Raw genomic sequence first — 27,089 nt, 5'->3', positions numbered from 1 at the left:
TTTGTAATTATAAAATCATAAATTAAAGTAAGCTTAAAAAGATCTACACAATGTCTAATAGAGGATGGCAATTTGTACCTAAATCGGCAAAGGTAACCTTAATCTCTCCTGGTACCTGTTAGAAGAACTAGGAGTAGAAAATATGTCAATGGCTGGTGCAGTCATTATCCCCCCTGCTGAGGTGGACACAGGAGAGGCTGCAGTTGTTAAAGAGGTATGAGGTTTCTTTGCAAGTTCTTTTAGACGCTGCTCCTGTAGAGATAAGAAACTACTGTAAGGAATCCAGAAACCAGATCTAGTTGCATGGATTTTGAATAAAGGCATTGCCTAATTTTGTTTTAATAGCCAAAGGGTATCCCCCCCTACCCAGTCCCCACTCTCCAGCAAGTATTTTCTGTAAAGATGAAAAATTAGACTGTTTCAGCATGCAGGGTAGCTACACATTAAACCCTAAGTCTGGCGTTGGGAATATGGCTTAGTGGATAAAGGTGCTTGCTTGCAAAGCCTGCTGGCCCGGGTTCAACTCTCTAGTATTTATTTAAAGCCAGACATATAAAGTGGCAAATGAGTCTGGAGTTAGTTCCTTTTCAGTGGCTCTTGCGCATACACACTTGTTCTCTCTCAAAATATATAAAAGTTTAGGGCATAATTCATTCTCTCTCTCACTTAAGTCTGTATTGAAGCTCATTTACTTAGTAACCACCTGTATTTGATTTGCCAAAGAGAATGTGTACACTTACCTTTAAAGCTTTTAAACGGGCCTGTTCTTCCTCTAACGCTGCCTGCTTTTCCCTTTCATCCACTTTGGTCAGAGACAGGCCAGTGCTTGCCAAAGAAGAGACTGCATTGGAAAGTGTTGTAGCCCTAGGATAACAGGACAAAGGAAATTTGGCTCTGTGCCAAACTCTTCTTATGCAGGCTACATCATAAAATAGTATGGCAACCCCGCTTTTGATAAATTATAATTATAATTATAAACTTATGGACCCCAAACAAGCACTTCAGATCAAATATTCTACCCAATAACCTAGAAGACTATAACCATTATACCACTGTTGACACATGCATTCACTGCCTTTACAATAATTGTTGCACTTTGAAAACAGAAGGCACACTGCCTCTCTAAAAACACAGAGAGGAAATTATTTGAGTTTCTCTCAGGGAAAGATCCTCTGCTAACTAAGATGCTGGGTTTTGGCACCATCAACACATGAGCACCGGTTCTAAGTATGCCTTTACAAGTTTCTCCATAACAATAATCAAAATGTTGTCCCAAAAGATTTCAAATTCCTTGAAAAAGTTATTAGTTACTGAGCTGGAGAGATGGCTTAGTAGTTAAGACACTTGCTTGGAAAGCCTAAGGACCCAGGCTCAGCTCCCCAGAACCCATGTAAGCCAGATGCACATAGCAGCGTATGCATCTGAAGTTCATGTGCAGTAGCTAGAGCCCTTGTTTGCCCATTCTCTTTGTCTTTCTCTCTCAAATTAAAAAAAGTATCAGTTCCAAACCAGTCCTTAGTCTATGGTACCTGCTTTCTAATATGCTGCCTTTTTGCTAGATTAGAGTATCTTTTCTAAGCTTATCATATATGTACACTGCATCACCTGACTAATATCACCTTTATCAAAGCTCTCTCTATACCACACAATCAGCTACCACATCAAATATGAAGATGAAAGAGAATATTATGTTAAAGAATCCTAACAAACTATCCCGGGGTTGGGGATTTACTTCACTGATACCAAGCAAGCAGCCCAAAGTCCTGGACTGAGTGCCCAGCAATGGGGGGAGGAGAGGGTGGAGGAGGAATGGGATGGGGAAGAGGAAGTAAGAGAACTACTACTACCCTGGCCTTTATTAGTTTCCTTTTCCTTCAACTTATAAAACACTAATTCTACTATAAATAAAGTGGCAAAAACTTTAATGTATAACCAGTATTATAAATGATTTGATAAATGTGCTACTGAGAAGACAAAGAAAGTAAGTGACGGGAATTTTTTAAAGCCCAACTGATTTTATGAAAAATATCTTGGGAAAATTAGTATACCTGACGTATGGGGGCTTGACTCTATTTTTCATTACTTTCCAATAACTAATGGCTATAGAACATTTTGGCAATTATATTGCTTATAAAAACTTACTATAAAATGCAAAATGTAGGGGCAGAGGAGACAGCTCTGAACCTTGCAAGCATGAGGACCTGAGTTCAGTCCTCCAAAACCACTGTAAAAATGCCTGACAAGCCAGGTGTGGTGGCATACACCTTCAATTCCAGCACCAGGGAGGCTGAGGTAGGATGATCACTGTAAGGCCCAAGCCAGCCTGGAGCTACAAAGTTCCGGGTCAGTCTGGACTAGAGTGAGACACTACCTGGGTTGGGGCGAGAATGCCAGACAAGGTGGTGGGCACGTATAATCCCAGTACTTGGGAGAGGAGAACAAGAGGTTCCCTCAGGCTCACTAGCCAGTAAGAGAGAGACCCTGTCTCAAAAAAGAAAAAGGGCTGGAGAGATGGCTTGGCAGTTAAGGTGTTTTTGCCTGTGAAGCCTAATGACCTAGGCTAGATTCACCAGTACCCATGTAAAGCTAGATGCACAATGGGGTGCATGTACCTGAAGTTAGTTTGTAGTGGCTAGAGGCCCTGGCATGTCCATTCTCTTTCTTTCTCTATCTGCCCGCCCCCAATAAATAAATAAAATACTTAAATAAGGTATAGGCAACATTCCTGTGGAACGACCTTTATGTTTTCCTCTGGCCTCCATGTGTACAGACACATATGCACATGCATTCACATACAGAAAAAAAAGAAAAACTAAAATATAACATGAAAAATTAACTATTAAAATTTATGAATGCATTTTTCCTTTGCTTTTTGGTTGTTTGGTGGGGGCAATGGTACAGAGGAGACAACATAGTCCAGGCTAGCAGTAAACTCACTATTTACTCCAAATTAAAATCAAACTAGCTATCCTCCTGCCTCAAACTTCCAAGAGCTAGGATTATAGGTGTCAGCCATTAGGCCTGGCATTACTTGAATTATACTGCTAAAAAAAGAAAAAAATTCAAGATATAAAGAAGGGAAGATTCACAGGATATAATTTACATAAAAAGGGCAACTCTTCATGAGAAAACATAACTATTATTCAAATAACTACCAAATCCAGACACAAAATTCCTATCATATTATAGGATCAATATGAAGTAATTTGTATCATTTTTAATTATCTCTATCTGTATCACTAGCTCATATAGGACATGACAAAAACCAATGCCACTAACTAGCTTTAGAGAAAGATGATAAAATGTACTATCAGACATACTAGGTTTGAGTCTTGGTATTATCACTGCATATTTTACAGGACTATTATTAAGTGTTGAGCAAATTAACAGAAACGTCTTATAATTATGAAGGACCCCTACATATCAAAATATTATATTATGAAGTTTTCACATTAAAAACCCAAGTCTATGGGCTGGAGAGATAGGTTAGCAATTAAGGTGTTTGCCTGTGAAGCCTAAAGACCCAGGCTCAATCCCCAAACCCACGTAAGACAGATAAACATGGGGGCACATGCATCTGGAATTTGTTTGCAGTGGTTAGAGGCTGTGGCATGGTCATTCTCGTTCTCATCCATTCTCTCTAATGAATAAATAAATAAAAATTTTATAAAACACAATTCTAAACCAAGGCACCATTATTTTAAAATATGTTGACTTACTGAGGGTCAGGAACTCTTGCAAGAATTTACATATATATTAATTCAATGAATCTTCTTACCAACTCCAAGAGGTTGTCACAAAAATGTATAGATAATTAAACCAAGACAAAAATTATACAACTTAAAATTTGAGTTGGTTTCATCTACTCCCTTAGGAAAATCATTCTTTACCCTTCCAATAATGTACCTGCTTGCAGCTGTAGAATCTTTGATTTTCTTCCCTTCCAGGGAAGCTAAGTGTTGTTCCAAAGCATCAAGAAGACTGCTGGGTGCCTGAAATTATGTAAATATTAAGACTTTCACTGTAATTTGACCATTGAATAGAATACCGTGCCATCTAATGTACAAACAACAAAAACAAATAGGTATGTTCCTCATGTACTAGTAAATAGTGGGGTTTTAGAACAGAATGATGATTATTTACTATGAAAATATGACCCAGGAAGAGGCACTGATAAACATTACCAAAATTATAAAAACTAAAAACAAGCATAAAACCAAAAAAAGGATCTTTCAAGAGCCTAAGGTTGTCTTATACACCTAATATATATATATATATATATTTTTTTTTTGGTTTTTCAAGGTAGGGTTTCACTCTAGCCCAGGCTGACCTGGAATTCACTATGGAGTCTCAGGGTGGCCTCGAACTCACAGCGATCCTCCTACCTCTGCCTCCCAAGTGCTGGGATTAAAGGCGTGCGCCACCACACCCGGCCTAATGTATTTAAATTTTAAGCAGAAACATACTTGTAAAATACATACTATTGAGCATACATACTTATTGTAAAAAATAATGGGCTTTGCCGGGCATGGTGACACACACCTTTAATCCCAGCACTCAGGAGGCAGAAGTAGGAGGATCGCCATGAGTTCAAGGCCACCCTGAGACTACATAGTGAATTCCAGGTCAGTCTGGACTAGAGTAAGACCCTACCTCATAACTGCCCCCACCCCGAAAAAAAAAAAAGGGGGCTTGATATTCTCACCCAGTATACCATTGTTCCTTGTTCATATTCACTCCTCACTATCTTATTTCCCTTTGTCGCTCTATTTCCAGCAGCTTCCTTTTCCCAAGTTTCACTTCTATTTTCGTAACACACACACACACACAGACACTCTCTCTCTCTCTCTCTTTTCCCAAGTTTTACTTCTATTTTCATAACTCACTCTCTCTCTCTCTCTCTCGCTCTCGCTCTCGCTCTCACTCCCACACACCCACCCAGGCAGCAGAGGAAGGATATTTTTAAATCTAGATTCCATAAGAGAAACATTATTAGCCTTCCTGAATCTTTCTTACTTTGCTGAACATTATCATCTCTAGTTCCATTCATTTTACTGCAAATAACATTATTTCATTCTTTTTTGTAGCTAAGGAATACTAAATTTTCTTTATTCATGCACTTGTTGATGGGCAATTGGACTGATTGTAGGTAGCATGGCAAGGGATGTGCAAATAAGCTCTGTTATATACTGACACAGATTCCTTTAGCTAAATACTTGGCAGTAGTACAGCTATATATATAGTAGTTCCATTTTGGTTGCTTTTTTTTTTTTATTATTAAAAATGTGCGCCACCATGCCTGGGCCAATTTGTTTTTTTGAGGAACCTCCATACTGATTTTCATAGTAGCTACACTAACATACATTCCTGCCAGCAGTAGATAAGGGATCCTCTCGACCTTCACCAAACCTTTCCAGAATTTGTTTGTCTCCCTGGCAATAGCTATTCTGAATGGATATGGAATATCAATGTAGCTCTGATTTCTTTATAAGTAACACTATGAACAAATGGGATTAAATGAGATTCTGCTCAGCAAAGGCAACAATGTAGTGAAGAGATGGCCTAAAGAATGGTTGAAAAATGAGTACCAGTGATGTGATGGTTTAAACATAAAATGTCCCCCATGGCCTCACATTTAAATACTTACACCCCAACTGATGTCACCATCTGGGAAAGGTGTGGAACCTTTAGGAAGTACACCCTTGCTGGACAAAGTGGGCCACTGTGCACCTGGAGGTACCACAGCCTAGCCCCACATATTCCTCTACTGCCTGTCTATGATGTCACCAAGCTTCTTACTCCTGTTGTGCTTTCCTTACCATATGAAATTTCCCCTCAAAACTGGAAGCCTAAATAAACCCTTTCCTTCCCTAACCCACTTTTGGTCACAGCAATCATAAAATAACAGATAAGCAAGATCTAGTAGTATAAGAAAAAAAATTAATAAACCAAAAAATTAAGTGAATACCAAAACACTCAAATGATGCAATAAAAAAACGAGAGAGAAGTACTATCCTCTCCAGGGCACAGTGGCACTAAAAAGATGGGGAGGTATGAGAGGTCCAAGCAGAGGCAGACAGGAAACGGCATATATCATAGGCAGAAAGATGTCTATAGCAGGCTGCATCTTGAGATCCCAAACGCTGGGATGCAGACCTGGTGCACCAGCTTTCTTTCTTTCTTTTTACCCAATAAAACTCTCCCTCACATTCTGTGAGTCAATGGTCTTACTTCTGCGACACCAGACTCCAGAACATCTTGGGGGCTTGCCCTGGATCCACATTTCAAGACCTCCCTCCCCTACTCTGGGGTGACTGAACTGGGGAAGGGCCCCTAGCCTAGGCTGGAGAACCGTGTTTCCATCCATCTGCATGTTCCTAGTTTTGGAGCTGGTAGCAAGCCGCTGACAGAGAACTTTTGCCAAAGACTGCCAGTCCCCTCCTATATTGGGTAAGATACCTCCAGAGGTGCTTTGTCTACTCTTTTTGTCCTTCTCTTTTCTTCTTTTTTTTCTTGGGTTTTCGGGTTTTGTGCACTTTTCTAAGTCCAAGAGGGAAGCTGGATGCAGCATTAATTCCCCTGGACAAGGGATCAAGAAGCCGCCCTTGACCCTTCTGGCTCCATTCAGAGATTTCAAACGGAGGTCTGTTTCTGGTTCAGTTTCGGTTTGACAATGCTTCTGTTTCTGGTTCACTTTTGGTTTGGCAGCCACGTGGCAGTGTCAGGAGAGCCCTTATTGATAGCATGTTTGTGTTTGGTGGTGTGTTCATTTGTCTTGTCCTCGTCTTTGAAGGTATGGGTCTAAATCATTCTGTTAAAAAATCTCCTTTAAAACTTGTTAAAAAGCACTTTGAAGATCTTCAGGGGAAAAAAAAAGATAAACATTAAAATGAGTTAGGACTATTATGCTAGCTACTTGGGAAGCTGAGACAAAAGGATCTCCAATTCAAGGTTCCAATGTGATGGCCTGACTCCACTTTGTAAACCATGTGACTTTCAAATTGCTTGATAAAAATAAGTAAATAATTTTTTAATTTAAGAAAAAAAGAAAGATGTCTACAGCAATGACTGCAAAAGCCTGAGATGTGAGATGCTGAAGCTGAGATTCTCAATCAGGGGCCTAGAGTGACAAACATGAAGAATATATGGAAGTCACATTACAACTAGATGGACTCAAATATTTGCAAGCAAGAACTATAATTCTTTTGGGGGGGAGGGGTAATGGGGAAGTCATTCAACTGGTGGAATGCATGCCAAGTCCTGGGTTCAATTCCCAGCACAACACAAACTAGTTACAGTGGTGTACAACTAAAATCCCAACACTCAAAAGGTACAGGCCAGGAGATCTGAAGTTCAAGGTCATCCTTAACCACAAAGTGAATTCAAGGTCAGCCTGAACTACAAGACACTATCTCAAAGAAAAAAAACAACAACAGGTAGCTCCAGGTTCAGTGAGATATTCTATCACAGTGAAATAAGGTAGAATAATAATAAAGGGCACACAACATCTTCCTTTGGCCTCCCACACCCATATGTGTGCGCGCACACACAAACACACACCTCATTCCACATACACAGACAGTACTTCAGAAACACTGAGAGGAATACTATTCAGAGTAGGAAGAAAAGCAAAATAACAAAAGCACACTGTGATAGCCAACTTTTGCTGTCAACTTCACTGGATTTGAAACCACCATGGAAACACATCTGTGAGTTCCTCCATGATGATTTTTCCAGAAAGGTTTAACTGAGGGAAGACCACCCTTAAGGTGGGAGGCACCATGCCTAGGCTGTGGTACCACACTTAAAAGAAAGTAAAAAACAAGCTTATGGCACCAGCACTCCTTTCCCATTGCTTCCTGTGAACCCTATGTGACCATCACTTCATGCATGCTGTGCTGGGCTGTAGGCTCTAAAAGTTGTAAATCAGGGCTGGAGAGATGGCTTAGCGGTTAAGCGCTTGCCTGTGAAGCCTAAGGACCCCGGTTCGAGGCCCGGTTCCCCAGGTCCCACGTTAGCCAGATGCACAAGAGGGCGCACGTGTCTGGAGTTCGTTTGCAGAGGCTGGAAGCCCTGGCGCGCCCATTCTCTCTCTCTCCCTCTATCTGTCTTTCTCTCTGTGTCTGTCGCTGTCAAATAAATAAATTTAAAAAAAATTTTTTTTAAATAAAAATAAAAGTTGTAAATCAAAATAAGCCCTCACTTACGTTGCTTCAAGTCAGGTATTTTACACAGCAATGAGAAAAGTAACTAAGACAGAACACTGCATTAGAAAAATAATCAAGGGAGCCATTGTATGGCATCTATCATGCCCAACACACAAAACCACTAGTACCAACAAGGAAGAATGAATAACAACCCAACCAACCAGAAAAATAACCCCAAAATTATAGGAATTAGTACACTATTCAATAACACCCTTCAACGCAAATGGCTTTAACTGACTTTTAGAAGACACAGACTAGCAGATTTGATTTAAAAAAAAAAAAAATCCAACCATAAAGTTGACTGTAAGAAAAGCATCTCACTGACAAAGACATCAGCAGACTGAGGATTAAAGTACAATAATCAATCTAGAACACAAATGGATGATGGAAAAAAGCAAGCATACCTGCCAAGTGTGGTGGCACATGCCTTTAACCCCAGCACTAGACAGGCTGAGATAGAAGGACTGCAGGGAATTTGAGTAGATCCAAGGACTAGGGAGAGAGTTCAAGGTCAGCCAGGGCTAGATGAGACTCTGCCTTGAAAAAAAATTAATTAAAAGAAAAAAAAAACCAACAACAACAAAAATACAAGCATATCTATTCTGTTTTACAGTGGACTATAGACTAGAATAAAACAGCCTAACAATGTACCTCAAAAACCTAGAAAACAAGAACAAGACAGAAGCAGGAGGTGGCAAGAAACAGTAAAGACCACAGAAATATTAAATAAATAATAAAAGAACGATAATATAATCAAAGAAGTTGGTACTTTGATTTAAAAAAGTTAAGGGGCTGGACAGTTAGCTTAGTGGCTAAGGTGCTTGCCTGAAAAACCGAAGGACCCAGGTTCAATTCCAGAACCCATGTAAGCCAGATACACAAAGTGGCACTTGTCTGGAGCTCGTTTGCAGCAGCTGCAGACTCTGACATACCTGCTCTCTCTCTTAAATTAAAATAATTACTTAGAAAAAAATAAACAGGTGGTGAGATGGCTTAGTGGGTAAAGAGCCTGGAACTCAAGCATGAGAACCTCAGTTTAGATACCCAGCACACAAGAAATGCCAGGAATGCTGGTGCACATAATCCCAGTGCTAGGGCAGAGAATCCCTGGGACTCACTGGCAAGTTTAGCCAAATCAGCAAGCTCTAGGTTCAGTGCAAGACCCTATCTCAGAGAATAACGTGGAAAGCCAGGCATGGTGGCACAAACCTCTAATCCAAGCACTTGGGAGGCAGTGGTAGGCGGATTGCCGTGAGTTCAAGGCCACACTGAGACTACATAGTGAATTCCAGGTCAACCTGAGCTACAGAGACCCTATCTCAAAATACCAAAAATAAATAAATAAATAAATAAACAAACAAACAAACAATAAAGTGGAGTCTGATTTAGGAAGACATCTAAAGTTATCTCTGGCTGCCACAGGGACATGAACATTCATGTATGTGCACTTGCACACACACGTAAATATACCCATGCATGAACAACCCCCACACACACCAAATAAACTGTCCCAGGGCTGGAGAAATGGCTTAGTAGTTAAGGTGTTTGCCTGCGAAGTCAAAGGACCCAGGTTTGATTCCCCAGGACACACATAAGACAGATGTACAAGGGGCACATGCATCTGGAATTTGTTTGCAGTGGCTAGAGGCCCTGGTGTGCCCAATATCTGTCTCTCTTTTCTCTCTCTGCTTGCAAATAAATAAAATATATTTTAAAAAACTGTCCCAACTAATCAAGAGATAAGGAAGACTAAAGTTTATAAAAACCAGACATGAAAACAGGATGTTATCAAATATGTCAATGAAATTCAGCATCATTAGGAAATACTTTGAAAATTTATATTCCCCAAAACTGATAAGTGTACAATGGGAAAATTCCTAGACATAGGTGGTGGTTTGATTCAGGTGTCCCCCATAAACTTAGGTGTTGTGAATGCTAGCTCCCCAGCTGATGGATATTTGGGAATTAATGCCTCCTGGAGGGAGTGTATTGTTGGGGGCAGTTTTATGGGCTTTATAACCAGTTTCCCCTTGCCAGTGTTTGGTACACCCTCCTGTTGCTGTGGTCCATCTTATGTTGTCCAGGGGGTGATGTCCACCTTCTGCTCATGCCATCGTCTTTCCCCTGCCATCATGAAGCTTCCCCTCAAGACTGTAAGCCAAAATAAATCTTTTTCCCCAGAAGCTACTCTTGGTTGGGTGATTTCTACCAGCAATGCGAACTGTACTGCAACAACATATGACCAGACAAAATTAATCAAGAAGAAATAAACACCTTAAGTAGATCCAAAATAGAAAGACTGATAAAATATAAAAAAGTTACCCAAACCTTTTAGGACTGACACCAATGCTTTTTAAAATGTTCTATAACATACAATGGGAAAAGGAAACCCACTACCAACTCACTCAAAAAAAGCCAGTATAGCTTGGCATGGTGTTGCACACCTTTAATCCCAGCACTCGAGAGGCAGAGGTAGGAGGATTGCCACCCTGAGACTACATAGTTCCAGGTCAAACTGGGCTAAAATGAGACCCTACCTCGAAAAATAGAAAAAATAAATAAAAAAAGCAAGCCAGTATAACACTAATACCAAAACTGGGTAAGGACACAACAAAAATAGAAAACTACAGGACATTATTCCTGACAGAATGATACAAAAATTATTTCTTAAAAATATTTTATTTGAAAGAGAAGAGGGAGAGGGAGAGAAGGAAGAGACAGAGAGAGAGAGAGAATGAGAATGGGCACCCCAGGGCCTCCGGCTGCTGGAAATGAACTCCATACTCTTGTGCCACCTTGTGAATCTGGTTTATGTTGGCCCTGGGGAGTGGAACCTGGGTCCTTTGGTTTTGCAGGCAAGTGCCTTAACCACTAAGCCATCTTTCCAGGCCAAAGGCACAAAAATTCTTAATAAAATTCTTGCAAACTGAATTTCAGAACACAAGATCATATACCATAAACAAAATGATTCCACACCAAGGATTCAGGGTTGGTTTAACACATGCAAAACAATAAATGTAACAAAGTACATAAACAGACATCAAGGGCAGAAACCTTATGGTCATCTAAATAGATGAAAAGGACTTAGACAAAATTCAGCATCCCATCAGGAAGAAAGCTGTGAAGAAGGTAGGAACAGGAGGAAAATACTTCAACATACAAAAGGCTACAGCCAGCATGATACTAAGTTGGAGAAACCAAAAGGACTTCTCTATGAAATTAAGAACAAATTAAAACTTCTTTGATATTCCGTCTCACGGGTCATAATGGCAATCACCAAGATAATAAATGACAAATGCTAGGGAGGATGTGGAGGTAACTGCTGGTAAGAATGTAAACTGGAAGATGGCGGCGTAGGTACCACGCCAAAGCAGCCTAGGGGAGAAAAAGACCAAAAAAACTCAGCAAAATACACACTTTTACTAAAAAGTGAGGTGTATAGGAAATTGAGGAGTCAGTGGAGAAGTAGAAGAGTTATAGAGCATCCAGAGCCTGCACAGGCAGAAAAGCGGCTCCGGCAGCTCCGCCAACCGCCACGGCCGCGGCGCAGCAGAAAACCGCCAGACTCGGCTCCAGCCGAAGGAAAAGCCAGGTGCGGGATTTTCCCCTCACACCGCGCTCTCCGCAACTCAGGAAACGTGAGGGGAGAGTGGCAGCGAGCAGCGGAGGAGAAGACCGCGAGGTAGAAGAACACGTGAAGCAGTGAGAGATCCAGAGCAGCCGCGGCTCCCTCCCCTCCCCCAACGCCTGAGCCCAGCTCCAGCGAACACAGCAGCGGCCCGGGACCCGGCCACGCCAACTTGGGCTGACAGCGGGACCCAAGCAGGAGCAGAGTTCGGCAGCAACGTCAGCGGCTCCAGCACTGGTACCAGCGGCCCCAGCAGCAGCGGACCCAGGAGCGGCAGCGGCGGCAGATCCCGCAGCAGCGGCTTCGGGGGGAGCAGCAGCGGTGGACACGGCAGCGGCAGCTTCAGCAGCGGTGGTGGCTCCGGTGGTAGCAGCTACGGCAGCAGCAGAGGCAGCAGCAGCGACTCGGTTTGCCCCGTAGGAAAAGCAAGTGCCGAGCTCCAGAAATCAGAACAGCAGCCCGACGACCCAGGCAGCAACTTGACTGAGACCAAAATCACCAAAGGTAACTGGGATTGCACCAGGGAAGGGTCTCACTTGGTCACAAGCTGACTTGGATCCCTCAACAGACCAGAAATCTAAACCTCTTTGTTGATAGAGGATCTGGTCATTATAATAACTACTCTTGCATACATACTCGGGGCTGTTTTTGATTGAATGTGTACAGTGTTTAGTTAAATTTTAGAATCTACCTGTACTTTATTCCACTTAGCCTGCTTGAATACTCCTATAGCAGGGAAACTCAAGCCCTAAGAACATCTTTGTAGATACTCTAAGAGTCTTAAGAGCCACACCTAATACCTTAAGGTCCTACCCTGAAAATATATTACATCAAATCAATTGATACAGCTAAGAATACACAGCTAGCCAGAAAATCCAAGCATTAACTTAATCCAAGATGCAAAAATATATACATTATAACACAAGAAACACTAAAAAGCAAGACGATATAAATCCACCTAAAAGTATTAATGCATCAGAAATGTCCTCCAGTGAGAAAGAGTTAGAGGAAATGCCTGAGAAAGAGTTCAAAAGAATGATTATAAATATGTTCAAAGAGGTCAAAGAACACATGAAAACAATCAAAGAAGAAATCAAAGAGGAAATCAAAGGAATCAAAGAAGAGGCAGGACACCAATTTAATGAAATAAAGAAGGCAATACAAGACATAAATAAGGAAATAGAAATAATAAAGAAAAACCAGTCAGAATTACTAGCAATGAAGAACACAGTTAATGAAATAAAAAAACTCTGTAGAAAATCTCACCAGTAGGATGGATGAGGGAGAGGACAGAATATCTAAGCTAGAAGACCAGGTGGCAGACCTAATGCAGTCCAACAAAGAGAAAGACAAACTTATAGAAAAGTATGAGTGGGAATTTCAAGATATTCGGGACACTATGAAAAGATCCAATATAAGAATTCAGGGTATAGTAGAAGGAGAAGAACTCCACTCCAGAGGCATAGTAGGCATCTTCAACAAAATCATAGAGGAAAATTTCCCCCAAATTGGGAAAGAGGTGCCAATACAGATACAGGAAGCCTTTAGAACCCCAGCCAGACAAAACCCAGAAAGAACCTCTCCTCGCCATATTATAATCAAACTTCCAAACACACAAACCAAAGAAAAAATACTGAAAGCAGTTAGAGAGAAAAATCAAGTTACCTACAAAAGCAAGCCCATCAGGATTACAGCAGATTATTCAACACAAACTTTTAAAGCCAGAAGGGCTTGGAGTGATATATTCCAAGTTCTGAAAGATAACAACTGTCAACCAAGGTTACTTTATCCTGCAAAGTTATCCATTCAAATAGATGGAGAAATAAAGACATTCCATGACAAAAGCAGGTTAAAGGAGTATTTGAAGACAAAACCAACTCTACAGAAAATACTTGATAGAATCCTCCATGCTGAACAAAAGGAAAAGCACACATATAAGGAACCTAGAAAAAACAAGCTATACTCAAATACCAGTTAACAGAAGAGAGCACAGGTAGAACCAATAACACACACACACACACACACACACAAATGGCAAACATAAATACACACCTTTCAATAATATCTCTTAATATCAACGGTCTCAATGCCCCAACGAAAAGACATAGATTTGCAGACTGGGTTAAAAAGCAGGATCCTACAATTTGTTGTCTCCAAGAAACTCACCTTTCTACAAAGGATAGACATTATCTTAGGGTGAAAGGTTGGAAGACGGTGTTTCAAGCAAATGGGCCTAGAAAACAAGCAGGGGTTGCTATCCTAATATCAGACAGGGTAGACTTTAGTCCGACGTTAGTCAAGAAAGATAAGGAAGGTCACTTTATATTGATTAAGGGCACACTCCAACAGGAGGACATTACAATCCTAAACATATATGCACCTAACATGGGGGCTCCCAAATTCGTCAAACAAACACTATTAGAACTAAGGTCACAGATAACACCAAACACAGTGGTGGTGGGTGACTTTAACACCCCACTCTCATCAATTGACAGGTCATCCAGGGAAAGAATAAACAGAGAGGCATCTGGACTAAATGAGGTCATAGAAGGAATGGACCTAACAGATATATACAGGACATTTCATCCAAAGGCTGCAGAATATACATTCTTTTCAGCAGCACATGGAACATTCTCTAAAATAGACCATATATTAGGACACAAAGCAAATCTTAACAAATTCAGGAAAATTGAAATAATTCCTTGCATTCTATCTGACCACAATGGAATTAAACTACAAATCAGTAGCAAGACAGGCTATAGAACATACACAAAATCATGGAAACTAAACAATACACTACTAAATGATGAGTGGGTCAATGAAGAAATCAAAAAGGAAATCAAAAAATTTATAGAGTCAAATGATAATGAGAACACAACATACCAAAATCTCTGGGACACAATGAAGGCAGTTCTAAGAGGTAAATTTATAGCCTTAAGTGCCTATATTAAGAAATTAGAAAGGTCGCAAGTAAACGACCTAATGCTTCGCCTTAAAGCCTTGGAAAAAGAAGAACAAGGCAAACCAAAAATTAGTAGACGGGAAGAAATAATAAAGATTAGGGCAGAAATTAATGAGATAGAAACAAAAAGAACAATCCAAAGAATTAATGAAACAAAGAGTTGGTTCTTTGAAAGGATAAACAAGATTGATAAACCCTTAGCAAATCTGACCAAAAGAAAGAGAGAAGAGACACAAATTAATAAAATCAGAGATGAACAAGGTAACATCACAACAGATTCCAGAGAAATTCAAAAAGTCATAGGGACATACTATAAAAGCATATACTCCACAAAGTATGAAAATCTGAAAGAAATGGATGATTTCCTTGATCTATATGACCTACCTAAATTAAATCAAAATGAGATTAATCACTTAAATAGACCTATAACAAACATGGAGATCCGAACAGTTATCAATAATCTCCCAACTAAAAAAAGCCCAGGGGCTGGAGAGATGGCGTAGCGGTTAAGCGCTTGCCTGTGAAGCCTAAGGACCCCGGTTCGAGGCTCGGTTCCCCAGGTCCCACGTTAGCCAGATGCACAAGGGGGCGCACGCGTCTGGAGTTCGTTTGCAGAGGCTGGAAGCCCTGGCGCGCCCATTCTCTCTCTCGCCCTCTATCTGTCCTTCTCTCTGTGTCTGTCTCTCTCAAAGAAATAAATAAATAAATAAATAATTAAAAAAAAAAAAAAAGCCCAGGCCCAGATGGATTCACTGCTGAATTTTACCAGACTTTTAAGGAAGAGCTAACACCATTGCTTCTTAAGCTTTTCCAGGAAATAGAAAAAGAAGGAATTCTACCAAACTCCTTCTATGAGGCCAGCATCACCCTCATACCAAAACCAGGCAAAGATAGAACAAAAAAAGAAAATTACAGACCAATCTCCCTCATGAACATAGATGCAAAAATTCTCAACAAAATATTGGCAAACAGAATACAAGAGTATATCAAAAAGATCATTCACCCTGACCAAGTAGGCTTTATCCCAGAGATGCAGGGATGGTTCAACATACGCAAATCTATAAATGTAATACATTACATAAACGGGTTGAAGGACAAAAATCACATGATCATCTCATTAGATGCAGAGAAAGCATTTGACAAAATCCAACATCCCTTCATGATAAAAGTCCTACAGAGACTGGGAATAGAAGGAACATATCTCAATATAATAAAGGCTATTTATGACAAGCCTACAGCCAACATATTACTAAATGGGGAAAAACTGGAAGCTTTTCCACTAAAATCAGGAACAAGACAAGGGTGTCCACTGTCCCCACTTCTATTTAATATAGTTTTGGAAGTCTTGGCTATAGCAATAAGGCAAGAGACACACATAAAAGGGATACAAATTGGAAAGGAAGAAATCAAGTTATCATTATTTGCAGATGACATGATTCTATACATAAAGGACCCTAAAGAGTCTACTAGCAAGCTGTTAGAGCTGATCAAAACCTACAGCAATGTAGCAGGATACAAAATAAATACACAGAAATCAGTAGCCTTCATATATGCTAACAACAAACACACAGAGGATGAAATCAGAGAATCACTCCCATTCACAATTGCATCAAAAAAAATAAAATACCTTGGAATAAACCTAACCAAGGAAGTAAAGAATCTATACAATGAGAACTTTAAAACACTCAAGCGAGAAATTGCAGAAGACACTAGAAAGTGGAGAAACATCCCTTGTTCCTGGATTGGAAGAATCAATATCTTGAAAATGGCAATCTTACCTAAAGCAATCTACACATTTAATGCAATCCCCATCAAAATTCCAAAGGCTTTCTTCATGGAAATAGAAAAAACAATCCAAAACTTCATTTGGAATCACAAAAAACCTCGAATATCTAAAATAATACTGAGCAACAAAAAAGAGGCTGGTGGTATCACCATACCTGATTTTACCCTATACTACAGAGCCATAGTAACAAAAACAGCATGGTACTGGCACAAAAACAGACATGTAGATCAGGGGAACAGAATAGAGGACCCAGATGTAAGCCCAAATAGCTATAGCCACCTGATATTCGATAAAAATGCCAAAAATACTCATTGGAGAAGAGACAGCCTCTTCAGCAAATGGTGTTTTCAAAACTGGATAAATATCTGCAGAAGGATGAAAATAGATTCTTCTCTCTCGCCATGCACAAGAATTAAGTCCAAATGGATTAAAGACCTTAACATCAGACCGGAAACTTTGAAACTGCTAGAGGAAAAAGTAGGGGAAACCCTTCAACATATTGGTCTTGGCAAAGACTTTCTGAATACAACCCCAATTGCTCAGGCAATAAAACCACAGATTAACCACTGGGACCTAATGAAATTACAAAGATTTTGTACCGCAAAGGACACAGTGAAAAAAGCAAAGAGGCAACCTACAGAATGGAAAAAAATCTTCGCCAGCTATATATCTGATAGAGGATTAATATCTAGGATATACAAAGAACTCAAAAAGTTAAATAATAAGGAACCAAACAAGCCAATCAAAAAATGGGCTATGGAGCTAAATAGAGAGGTCTCAAAGGAAGAAATACGAATGGCATATAAGCATCTTAAAAAATGTTCTACATCACTAGTCATCAGGGAAATGCAGATTAAAACTACATTGAGATTCCATCTCACTCCTGTCAGATTGGCCACCATCATGAAAACAAATGATCATAAATGTTGGCGGGGATGTGGAAAAAAAGGAACCCTTCTGCACTGCTGGTGGGAATGCAATCTGGTCCAGCCATTGTGGAAATCAGTGTGGAGGTTCCTAAAGCAGCTAGAGATTGATCTACCATATGACCCAGCTATAGCGCTCCTAGGCATATATCCAAAGGACTCATCTCATTTCCTTAGAAGTACATGCTCAACCATGTTTATTGCTGCTCAATTTATAATAGCTGGGAAATGGAACCAGCCTAGATGTCCCTCAACAGATGAGTGGATAATGAAGATGTGGTACATTTATACAATGGAGTTCTACTCAGCGGTAAAGAAAAATGAAGTTATGAAATTTGCAGAAAAATGGATGGACCTGGAAAGTATTATACTAAGTCAGGTAACCCAGGCCCAGAAAGCCAAGCGCCACATGTTCTCTCTCATATGTGGATCCTAGCTACAGATGACTGGGCTTCTGCGTGAGAATGAAAATACTTAGTAGCAGAGGCCAGTAAGTTGAAAAGGAGACATAAAGGGTGGAGAAAGGAAGGGAGGAGGCTACTTAATAGGTTGATATTGTATATATGTAATTACAATGATTGTAATGGGGAGGTAATATGATGGAGAATGGAATTTCAAACGGGAAAGTGTGGGGGTGGGGAGGGAGGGAATTACCATGGGATATATTTTATAATCATGGAAAATGTTAATAAAAATAAATAAATAAATAAAATAAAAAAAAAAGAATGTAAACTGGTGCAATCACTATGGAACTCAGTGTGCATGTTCCTCAAGAACAAAAAGAGTGCTGGTGCACGCCTTTAATCCCAGCACATGGGAGGCAGAGTTAAGAGGATCGCCATGAGTTGGAAGCCATCCTAAGAATACACAATGAATTCCAGGTCAGCCTCAAAACAAACACATAAACAAAAAAAAACAAAAAAACCACGAAGAACATGGTGGCTTATGCTATGAACTAGCACTCAAGAGCCTGAAGTAGGAAGGTCACCATGAGTTTAAGGCCAGCCTAGGATACAGAGTAAGTTCCACGTGAGCTTGGACTAGACAGTGAGATCCTGCCTCCAGAAAACAAAAACAAAAACAGCTAAAAGTTCAACTAGCATATATTATGACCCACAAATACCATTCCTGGGTATTTACCCTAACGACTCTTCTAAACCAATATACCACATAGATACTTTCACATTTTATGATATGGCAGTTCCCCAGAGACTGGTATGGACTGCCGGACACCTTTGCACACATGTGGCATGGAGTAAAATAAGGGGAAGAACAAGGATACATCAAGAAGGGAGAGCCCCTGGTGTGCCCATTCTCTCTTTCTCTATCTGCCTATTACTCTGTCTGTTGCTCTCAAATAAATAAATAAATAAATAAATAAATAATAAAAAAAATTAAAAAGAAGAAAGCCTGCAGGGTGTGGTGGCACACACACTTTTAATCCCAGCACTTGGGAGGCACAGTCGGAGAATCACTGTGAGTTTGAGGCCACCCTTAACTACATAGTGAATTCCAGGTCAGTGCGGGCTAGGGTGAGACCCTACCTCGAAAAAATTTTAAAAAAGAGAGAGCGAGAGCCAACTATCAGGAGATGGGTCATTTCCACCTCATCTGCCCAGACCCAGAAGTCATTACAGGGGAAGTGATGACACTAATACTGCTCTCAGGGCAAGTCTAAAAACCAGTTCCAGGGAAATGGTGACAGATACTATGGTCACTCAACCCTCATAAAAACAGAGGTCCAAAGTCTACAGAGAAAGCAACACTAAACCAGATCTCTTATCTTGCCCACCAAGGCTCAGGTATCATCACAGGGTGCGAGGGCGACAAAGACTGGGAGAGCCTCAGGTTGGGTGGAAATAGCCTGAGACTCCATGTTTCCCCCACTCCTGCAGACTGCAATGACTACCAGTAACCCCACCAAAGACCCTCAGCAGAATTGGGGTGGGGAGAGTGGGAATCTATCTTTTTAATAAAAAGGTACGTAACCTTTTTATTAAAAAAACCAATAAATTAAATTAAAAAACAATGGTTTGTTGATGTTTATCAACAGACAAATGGGTTAAGAAAATGTGGGCTAGAGGGATGGCTTAGCAGTTAAGGTGTTTGTCTGTAAAGCCAAAGGACCAAGGTTCAATTTCACTGGTCCCACGAAAGCCAGATACACAATGGGGTGCAAGCATCTGGAGTTCATTTGCAGTGGCTGGAGCCCTGGTACCCCATTCTCTCTCCCTCTGCCAAATAAATAAATAAAAATGTATATACACACAAAAGAATTTTATTTGGGTATGAAAAATGAGATCATGACATTGGCAGAAAAAGATGGAAGTCATTAAAATAGGTCAAACTCAGAAAGACAAATCCTCCACATCTACCTTCATGTGTAGAATCTATATTTAACCTGGGCCTGCATGTGTCTCCATGTATTTGTCTAGGTGTTGTGTAGGTATTTCCTCACAGTTGAAGTATTTCTTCCTGAAGACAAAAGGGAGACTAATCAGACTCGGGAACACTTCAAGACTCACAAGCTGCCCTTCCACGGTTATGGAAGCAGAAAACAACGGCTAGGAGAGAAAAGACTCTTCAGTGGACTGCCTGAAATGGAGCAAGGAGCTCCAGGAATACATTTATGAGCTGTTGCCTATGTTTGGGTGGCGTTTCCAGTGATGCAGCTGCTTTCAATTTATCCATGACCCTGTAATTAACACTAATAAACTCACTGGTTCACCAAACTAGACTTGGGTAGAATCATTTCTTTGGTCTGTAGCTGTTTTCCTATCTGATGTGAGCAGACTGTTCTTCCCACCAAAAATAGTCATTCAGTAGCAGGTACGAAACTAGAATGGAGACCATGAGAGGGAAAGGAAATATTTTAAAAGGGCAAGAGTAATGGAATACATGTGACATGAAAGCAGAATGGGGGATATTTGAGGGAAGGAAGAGGGTCAGCAAAAGATAAGAGTGGGGGGCAAATAAGAACAAAACATAATGATATATGTTGAAAATATCATAATGAAGCCTACTCTTAGTCATAGCTACAAAAAATAATTAAAAGATAGTAAAAGTATGTCTTACAAGGGATCAGAACAAGTTAAAATGTCTTATGCAGACTTTAAACCACTAACTTTTTAAATATGATGCTGGCAATATGCCACTGGACCTTGTAAGCATATAGTTTCCTTCTCAGAAATTTAGTGAAAATGATGAAAGACAACTAGTTAATATTAATTAAATGTTTTTAAATGCTCTAAATGTCATTAACTAGATTTCCAAACTACTATATGAAAAGGTACTGCAATGTCCCATTTTACAGAATGATAAAAGTAAATTCAAAGGCATAGGCCAGCTATCTGTAGCCAGAATTCAAACTCTGACAGGCTCATTTTAAAGTCTGCTCTTTAATTCTACATTTTCAGGTTTAGTCCCATCTAATACTCCTATTAGTCTAACAGCCAACATAGAAGATTTAAAATAGGAAAATAAATCTCGGGCTATAGAGATGGCTCAGTGGTTAAGGTGCTTGCCTGCAAAGCCTAAACACCTGCGTTTGGTTCCCTGGTACCCACGTAGAGCCAGACACAAGTAGCACACAAATGACGAGCTCAGTTGCAGTGTCTAGCACTAGAGGCCCTAGCGGGCCCATTCTTCCTCCCTTTCTCTGTCTCTCTCACTCTCTCTCTCTGTCCCTTTTCTCTCTCTCTGGGTAAAAATAAATAAAATAATTTTAAGAAAAGTCTTGTATAAAATAATTTTTTGGGCTGGAGAGATGGCTTAGAGGTTAAGCGCTTGCCTGTGAAGCCTAAAGACCCCAGTTCGAGGCTCGATTCCCCAGGACCCACGTTAGCCAGATGCACAAGGGGGCGCACACGTCTGAAGTTTGTTTGCAGTGGCTGGAAGCCCTGGCGCGCCCATTCTCTCTCTCTCTCTATCTGCCTCTTTCTGTCTCTGTCACTCTCAAATAAATAAATAAAAATGAACAAAAAAAAATTTTTTAAAAATAATTTTTCATGGCCTCTTATTCCACCTGGCTGCCTGCGCTACTTGCCGGAAAATTAATCCATGTCTTTGCTCAACTCCAGCTTGAATGAAGTGAGATCTGAGGAAAGAACAAGATGCATATAGATGGAGTCAAATCTTCCAGGACATGAAGATAAGAATTTTAAGATACAACCTACTGTTTAAGATACAATAGTCATCTTTATTTTCCTAGTAAAGCTATTGCTCTTTAAAAATCGTTTTCTTGGGCTTAATGGTTAAGGCACTTGCCTGCAAAGCCAAAGGATCCGGGTTCAATTCCCCAGGGCCCACGTAAACCAGATGCATAAGGTGGCACATGCATCTGGAGTTTGTTTGCAGTGGGCCTAGAGACCCTGGTATGCCCATTCTCTCCCTCTCTCTCTCTCTCTCTCTCTCTCTCTCTCTCTCTCTCTCTCTCTCTCTCTCCTTCAAATAAATAAGTAAAATATAAAAAATCATTTTCTTTCACCGGTATAACAAAAAATAAATAAAATGCCAGTCTCTGAGTTTAATTCCCAAAGTGCTTTTTCTAAAATTTTGTTTAGTTTGGTTGTTTTCTTTTGAAAATGATGGGAGAAAATTAAATAAATAAGTGGTGGTGGTGGATAGGCCTCTTAAACAATTAGTACATTATTTTATGTGGTCAGAGCCTTAGGACTATTTTCAGCAACACATCACATGTTAAAATTTGTCAAGAAGAATTATCCTGGGGCTGGGGAGATGACTCAGTGATTAAAGGTGCTGGCTATGCAATCTTGCCAACTGGAGACCAACGTAGAGCCAAATGCAAAGTGGTGCACGTCTCTGTAATCTCAATGTACCTACGGCAGGCAACTGGAGGAGAGTCAGGAGAATCCTAAAGCTAGGGGACCAGCTAGTCTAGCTTTCCCAGTGGCAAACAAGAGAGACACTGTCTCAAACAAGGTGGAAGGAGAAGACCAAGGTTGTCCTCTGAACACATACATGTTGTAGCACACTTGTGCCCAAGCACACACACATTACATACTCATATGCACACTCAATTTTTTTAAAGAAGAAAAACTGCCCTGATCTTGACAATGGGTGCTACAATATTACTCATCTTAATAATGTAGTGCACAACAGAGTAGAGGGACTAAGAATACAGCTCAATGGTAGAATATTTGCCTAGCACATGCAAGGTCCCAGGTTCAATCCTCAGGACTAACCATAAAGAAAAAACTCACCTGTGAAAGATCTGGTATATCTCCTCTGTCAATTCCAACTTGCTATAAAGAGAAGGACTTTATTTAACATATGACATTACAATAAAAATGTTTTATAAATAAAAATTGGGCAAATAGAATACTGCAATTAGAACATTAAAAATCAGAAAAAATATTTAATCTCCAAAGATATCACTCAATGTCTTCAATGTCTGTAAAATTTTTTAACAATAGGAAAACAAGAATTGGAAATTTCCCAAGTCTGTTCAATTACAATCCCCATGTCTTCTGAACACTTATAGAGCAACAATATGAAAACTCATCTCTCTTATGTGTTATATAATAAAACCATTATCAAGAATAAGAAAGGCTAGGATGGAGAGAAGTCTTAGGGGTTAAGGCACATGCCTACGAAGCCTCAGGACCCAGGTTCAATTCTCCATGTCCCATATAAGCCAGATGCACATGGTGGCGCATGCATCTAGAGTTTGTAAGCAGTAGCTAGAGGCCCTGGCGTGCCCATCCTCACTCTCTTTCTGTCTCTCTCTCTCTCCCTTTCTGTCTTTAATAAATAAATAAAAATAAATCTTTTAAAAAAATACAAAAGGCTGGGGCTAGAGAGGTGGCTTAGCATTTAAGCACTTGCCTGTGAAGCTTAAGGACCCCAGTTCAAGGATCAATTCCCCAGCACCCATGTGAGCCAGATGCACAAGGTGGCACATGTATCTGTAGTTTGTTTTCAGTGGCTGGAGGCCCTAGTGTACCCTTTCTTTCTCTCTCTCTCTCTTAAATAAATAAAAATAAAATTTAGAAAAAAAGAGTAAGTCAAATCTCATCTGCTCCTTTATAAATAATTTAAGTCAAACCTCATCTGCTCTTCTATAAAGAGGTTATTTCAAAGAGCCATTTGAGGACAATAGAGAAAAAAACTTAAAACTTAAATGGTCATTAAAAAAAAAAAAGAGTAAGAAAGGCTAATGCTAGGCATGGTGGCAGACACCTTTAATCCCAGCACCCCAGCACTCCAGAGGCAGAGGTAGGAGGATTGCCTTGAGTTCAAGGCCACCATGAGACTACATAGTGAATTCCAGGTCAGCCTGAGCTAGAGTAAGACCCTACCTAGGGGGCAAAACTATGAACAAGTTTCTTGGGACATAAGAAATTAACAATCAACTTCAATGGCATCAAATTGCTTTCAACTTACTTTCTCCTTCTCTATAAAATATATTTATGCCAACAATCCCCATCACCAGAGATAACACTTTTTACAACCTATTTTTACTGTTATTGGTAGGTCATCTTTCACAAGTATCAAGTGATAAGTAACCAGGATATAGTTATCTCCATATAAAACTCCAACATACTTCAATGATATTAATAAACTATACAATTTCCAGCAAAAAAATAACTTCCTATTTAGTTTAGCACCCAAACTAGTAAACTGTGATCCTCCTTTGACTATTTCACTTCCAGTCATTCCCCCTTCTATTTTTTTCAACCTCACAGGTAGAAAATCTAATCAGTCCATTCATACTCACATATTAATATGTCATCACTATCTAAGATATCTATTTCCTTCAATCACATGCCAAGAGGTTACTTTACTTAAGGAATTAAGGTTCTTAATGGCAGAGCTAGACTAAAGACAGTCTCATGACAGTATTTTAGAGGAGGAATACCTTCAGATTTCTTAGATCATATGGAACAGGTAATTTACCTCACTTTAGCAGACTTAAAGTTAAGGGCTTAAATGTTGTAACAGGAACCATAATCAACCAAACACAAAGGACATAAGTGATCCAAAGTTAGCTAAGTAAAATTCATTTAAAAAATTTACTGGATTAATAGCATAAATCTTATCTGCTTATAATTTTATTATGTGACTGATCCTAAAAGAATGGGAGCAAAAAAATCTGTTTTCTACCTTTAAAAGATCTTTTTAATCCAAGACACACTTCAGTGGGCATTATAAACACTTCAGTGGGCATTATAAAATAAAACTTTTTCCCCAAAGGTTAATTCCAACTGCTATAGAATATTACTAGAATCACTAGGTTAGTAAAAATATTTTTAAAACTGGTATTATCCTGTAACCTACTTTTTATGGTTATCACAATCAATAGAAGTATGAAAAACTCACTTATGGAGGGGAACTATGTGTGGTTCTAATTGCAGACCTCTGCAGAAAGGGAAATTGTACTGACATTAACACAACAAGCCTCAAACAAAATGGTACAACATAAAACTCACTACCACCACTGCATCCTATTGTCTGATTATGTAGAGATGGATACAACCTAAAAATACATTAGCTGGGCATGGTGATGCACACCTTTGATCCCAGCACTCCGTAGGCAGAGGTAGGAGGATTGCCAAGAATTTGAGGCCACCCTGAGACTACATGGTGAATTCCAGGTCAGCCTGGGCTAGAGTGAAACCCTACCTTAAAAAAAAAAAAAGGCTATTTTCAATATGCCATACTGACTTAAATATACAGCATAGTTTACTCAATATAGTGTATTAATATTGTTGGATATTACTTTGCCATATCGACATAATTGATTTAAATAACGACCCCTTCAAATCCATGTATAAACAAACAACCAAAAACAAACAAAAAAAAGGAATAGTTCCTTAAAGGGAATTTACCTCTGCAACTTTGAGAAACTCTGATATTCTTGTCATCCTAGTCAAAAACTTCTTGTAGATGTCAAGACCTTCTTTGCACTGGTTCTTTTTCATATCAAAATATTTTTCTGCCAAAATTAAGTATAAAAATGCTTTTATTCACATCAAAATATAATGCTGAAAAAAGAAAAAGATTAGCTAATGATGTCTCCAAAAACATCACATAGGTCTCTCAAAGAACTTACCCTACAACAAAAATAACAGACCTAGGACTAGAGAGATGACTGAACAGTTAAAGGTGTTTATGTGCAAAGCCAAAGGACCAAAGTTCAATTCCCCAGGACCTACATAAGCCAGATATATACAAGGTGGTGCATCCATCTGGAGTTTGTTTGCAGTGGCTAGAGGCTGTGGCACACCCATTTTCTTTATCTGTGCCCCCCTCTCTAGCAAATAAATAAAAATTCAAAAACAAAATCAGACCTAAATTAGTTTAGATATTTAAAGCAAATTTGGATATGCTGCTACAGTGAAAATGGGAGCATAGGACTGGGGAGATAGCTTGGCGGTTATGCTGTATGCCTGCAAAGCCTAAGGACCAAGGTTTGATTCTCCAGGTACCACTTAAGCCAGATGCACATGGTGGCACATGTGTCTGGAGTTCATTTGCATTGGCTGGAGGCCCAGGCATGCCCATACTCTCTCTCTCTCTCTCTCTCTCTCTCTGTCTCCCAAGTAAATAAACAAAATAAAATGTTTAAGACTATAAAAAAAAAAAAATGGGAGCAGGGCTTTACTTATATTATTATTTTGCTCCACATACTTCTTCCTTCACAATTTTCAAGTACATATTTGCACAAGAACATATGTCTTATTCCATTTAAAGTACTAGCATCAGGGCTGGAGAGATGGCTCGGTGGTTAACACACTTACCTGAAAAACCTAATGATGCAAGTTCAAGTACTCAATACTCATGTAAAGCCAGATGCACAAAGTGGCACATGCATCTGGAGTATGTTTACAGTGGCAGGCCCTAGTAAACCCATTCTCATTCTCTCTTTCTGCCTCTTTCTCTCTCTCAAAAAAATAAATACTAGTATCTATTTCCAAATAGTTTTACTAACAGTTTATTAATACTAACATACTAAGATAACAACTCTACTTTGTTCAAATAATACTTGGAAAGCTAATTTAATATGCAGACAGCAACGAAGAGCTTTGTTTTTTACCAATTATCAGATAAAAGACTATGATTTCACAACTTCATTTTTTCACTTATGAAAAGGTAAGCCTGGGCTGGGAAGGTGTTTATCAATTAAGTATTTGTCACACAAGCATGAGGACCTGAGTTCAGATCCCCAGCACCCATGCAAAATCCAAGCATGGTGTCACATGCCTGTAATCCCAGCACGGGGGGGGGGGGGGGGGGGGGGCAGAGACAGGAAGATAGGATTTGATGGCTAGCTAATCTAGACCCATCAGTGAGCTCCAGGTTCAATGAGAGACCACACCTCAAAACATTATGGGAGAGGAATGATGAAGATAGCCAATACAACACACTTGTATACATGCATACTCACATTTGTACAAATATACATAAAAACATGCACAAAATAGTCCAAGAAAAACAGATTTATAAAAATACTTTCTAATGAGAGGGCATACACTGAAAAAGAAACACTTGCTTGGTATCTGACACTCAATAAAACTTTTTGTGGTTGCTTTTCCACTCCATCCAAATCCTACTGAAA

General features: G+C 39.7%; 1 protein-coding gene across 17 annotated transcripts in view; it reads right to left on the bottom strand.

Moving 5' to 3' along the window:
• Picalm (phosphatidylinositol binding clathrin assembly protein) overlaps window positions 1-27,089 on the bottom strand; it is a 120,428-nt gene that overhangs the window by 37,644 nt on the left and 55,695 nt on the right. For all 17 annotated transcript variants that reach the window (XM_045145078.1, XM_045145081.1, XM_045145079.1 and 14 more), the window contains exons 7-11: window positions 25,360-25,466; window positions 22,732-22,773; window positions 3,907-3,992; window positions 741-864; window positions 116-252 (exon numbers count right to left, since the gene is read on the bottom strand). In XM_045145078.1, the coding sequence (XP_045001013.1) occupies window positions 116-252; window positions 741-864; window positions 3,907-3,992; window positions 22,732-22,773; window positions 25,360-25,466 (496 nt within the window). The remainder of the gene's footprint in view (window positions 1-115; window positions 253-740; window positions 865-3,906; window positions 3,993-22,731; window positions 22,774-25,359; window positions 25,467-27,089) is intronic.

Source organism: Jaculus jaculus, chromosome 3, assembly GCF_020740685.1.
Source record: "Jaculus jaculus isolate mJacJac1 chromosome 3, mJacJac1.mat.Y.cur, whole genome shotgun sequence".
NCBI lineage: Eukaryota > Metazoa > Chordata > Mammalia > Rodentia > Dipodidae > Jaculus > Jaculus jaculus.
Note: the sequence above shows the minus strand (reverse complement) of the source record. Positions and strands in the feature narration are given on the sequence as shown.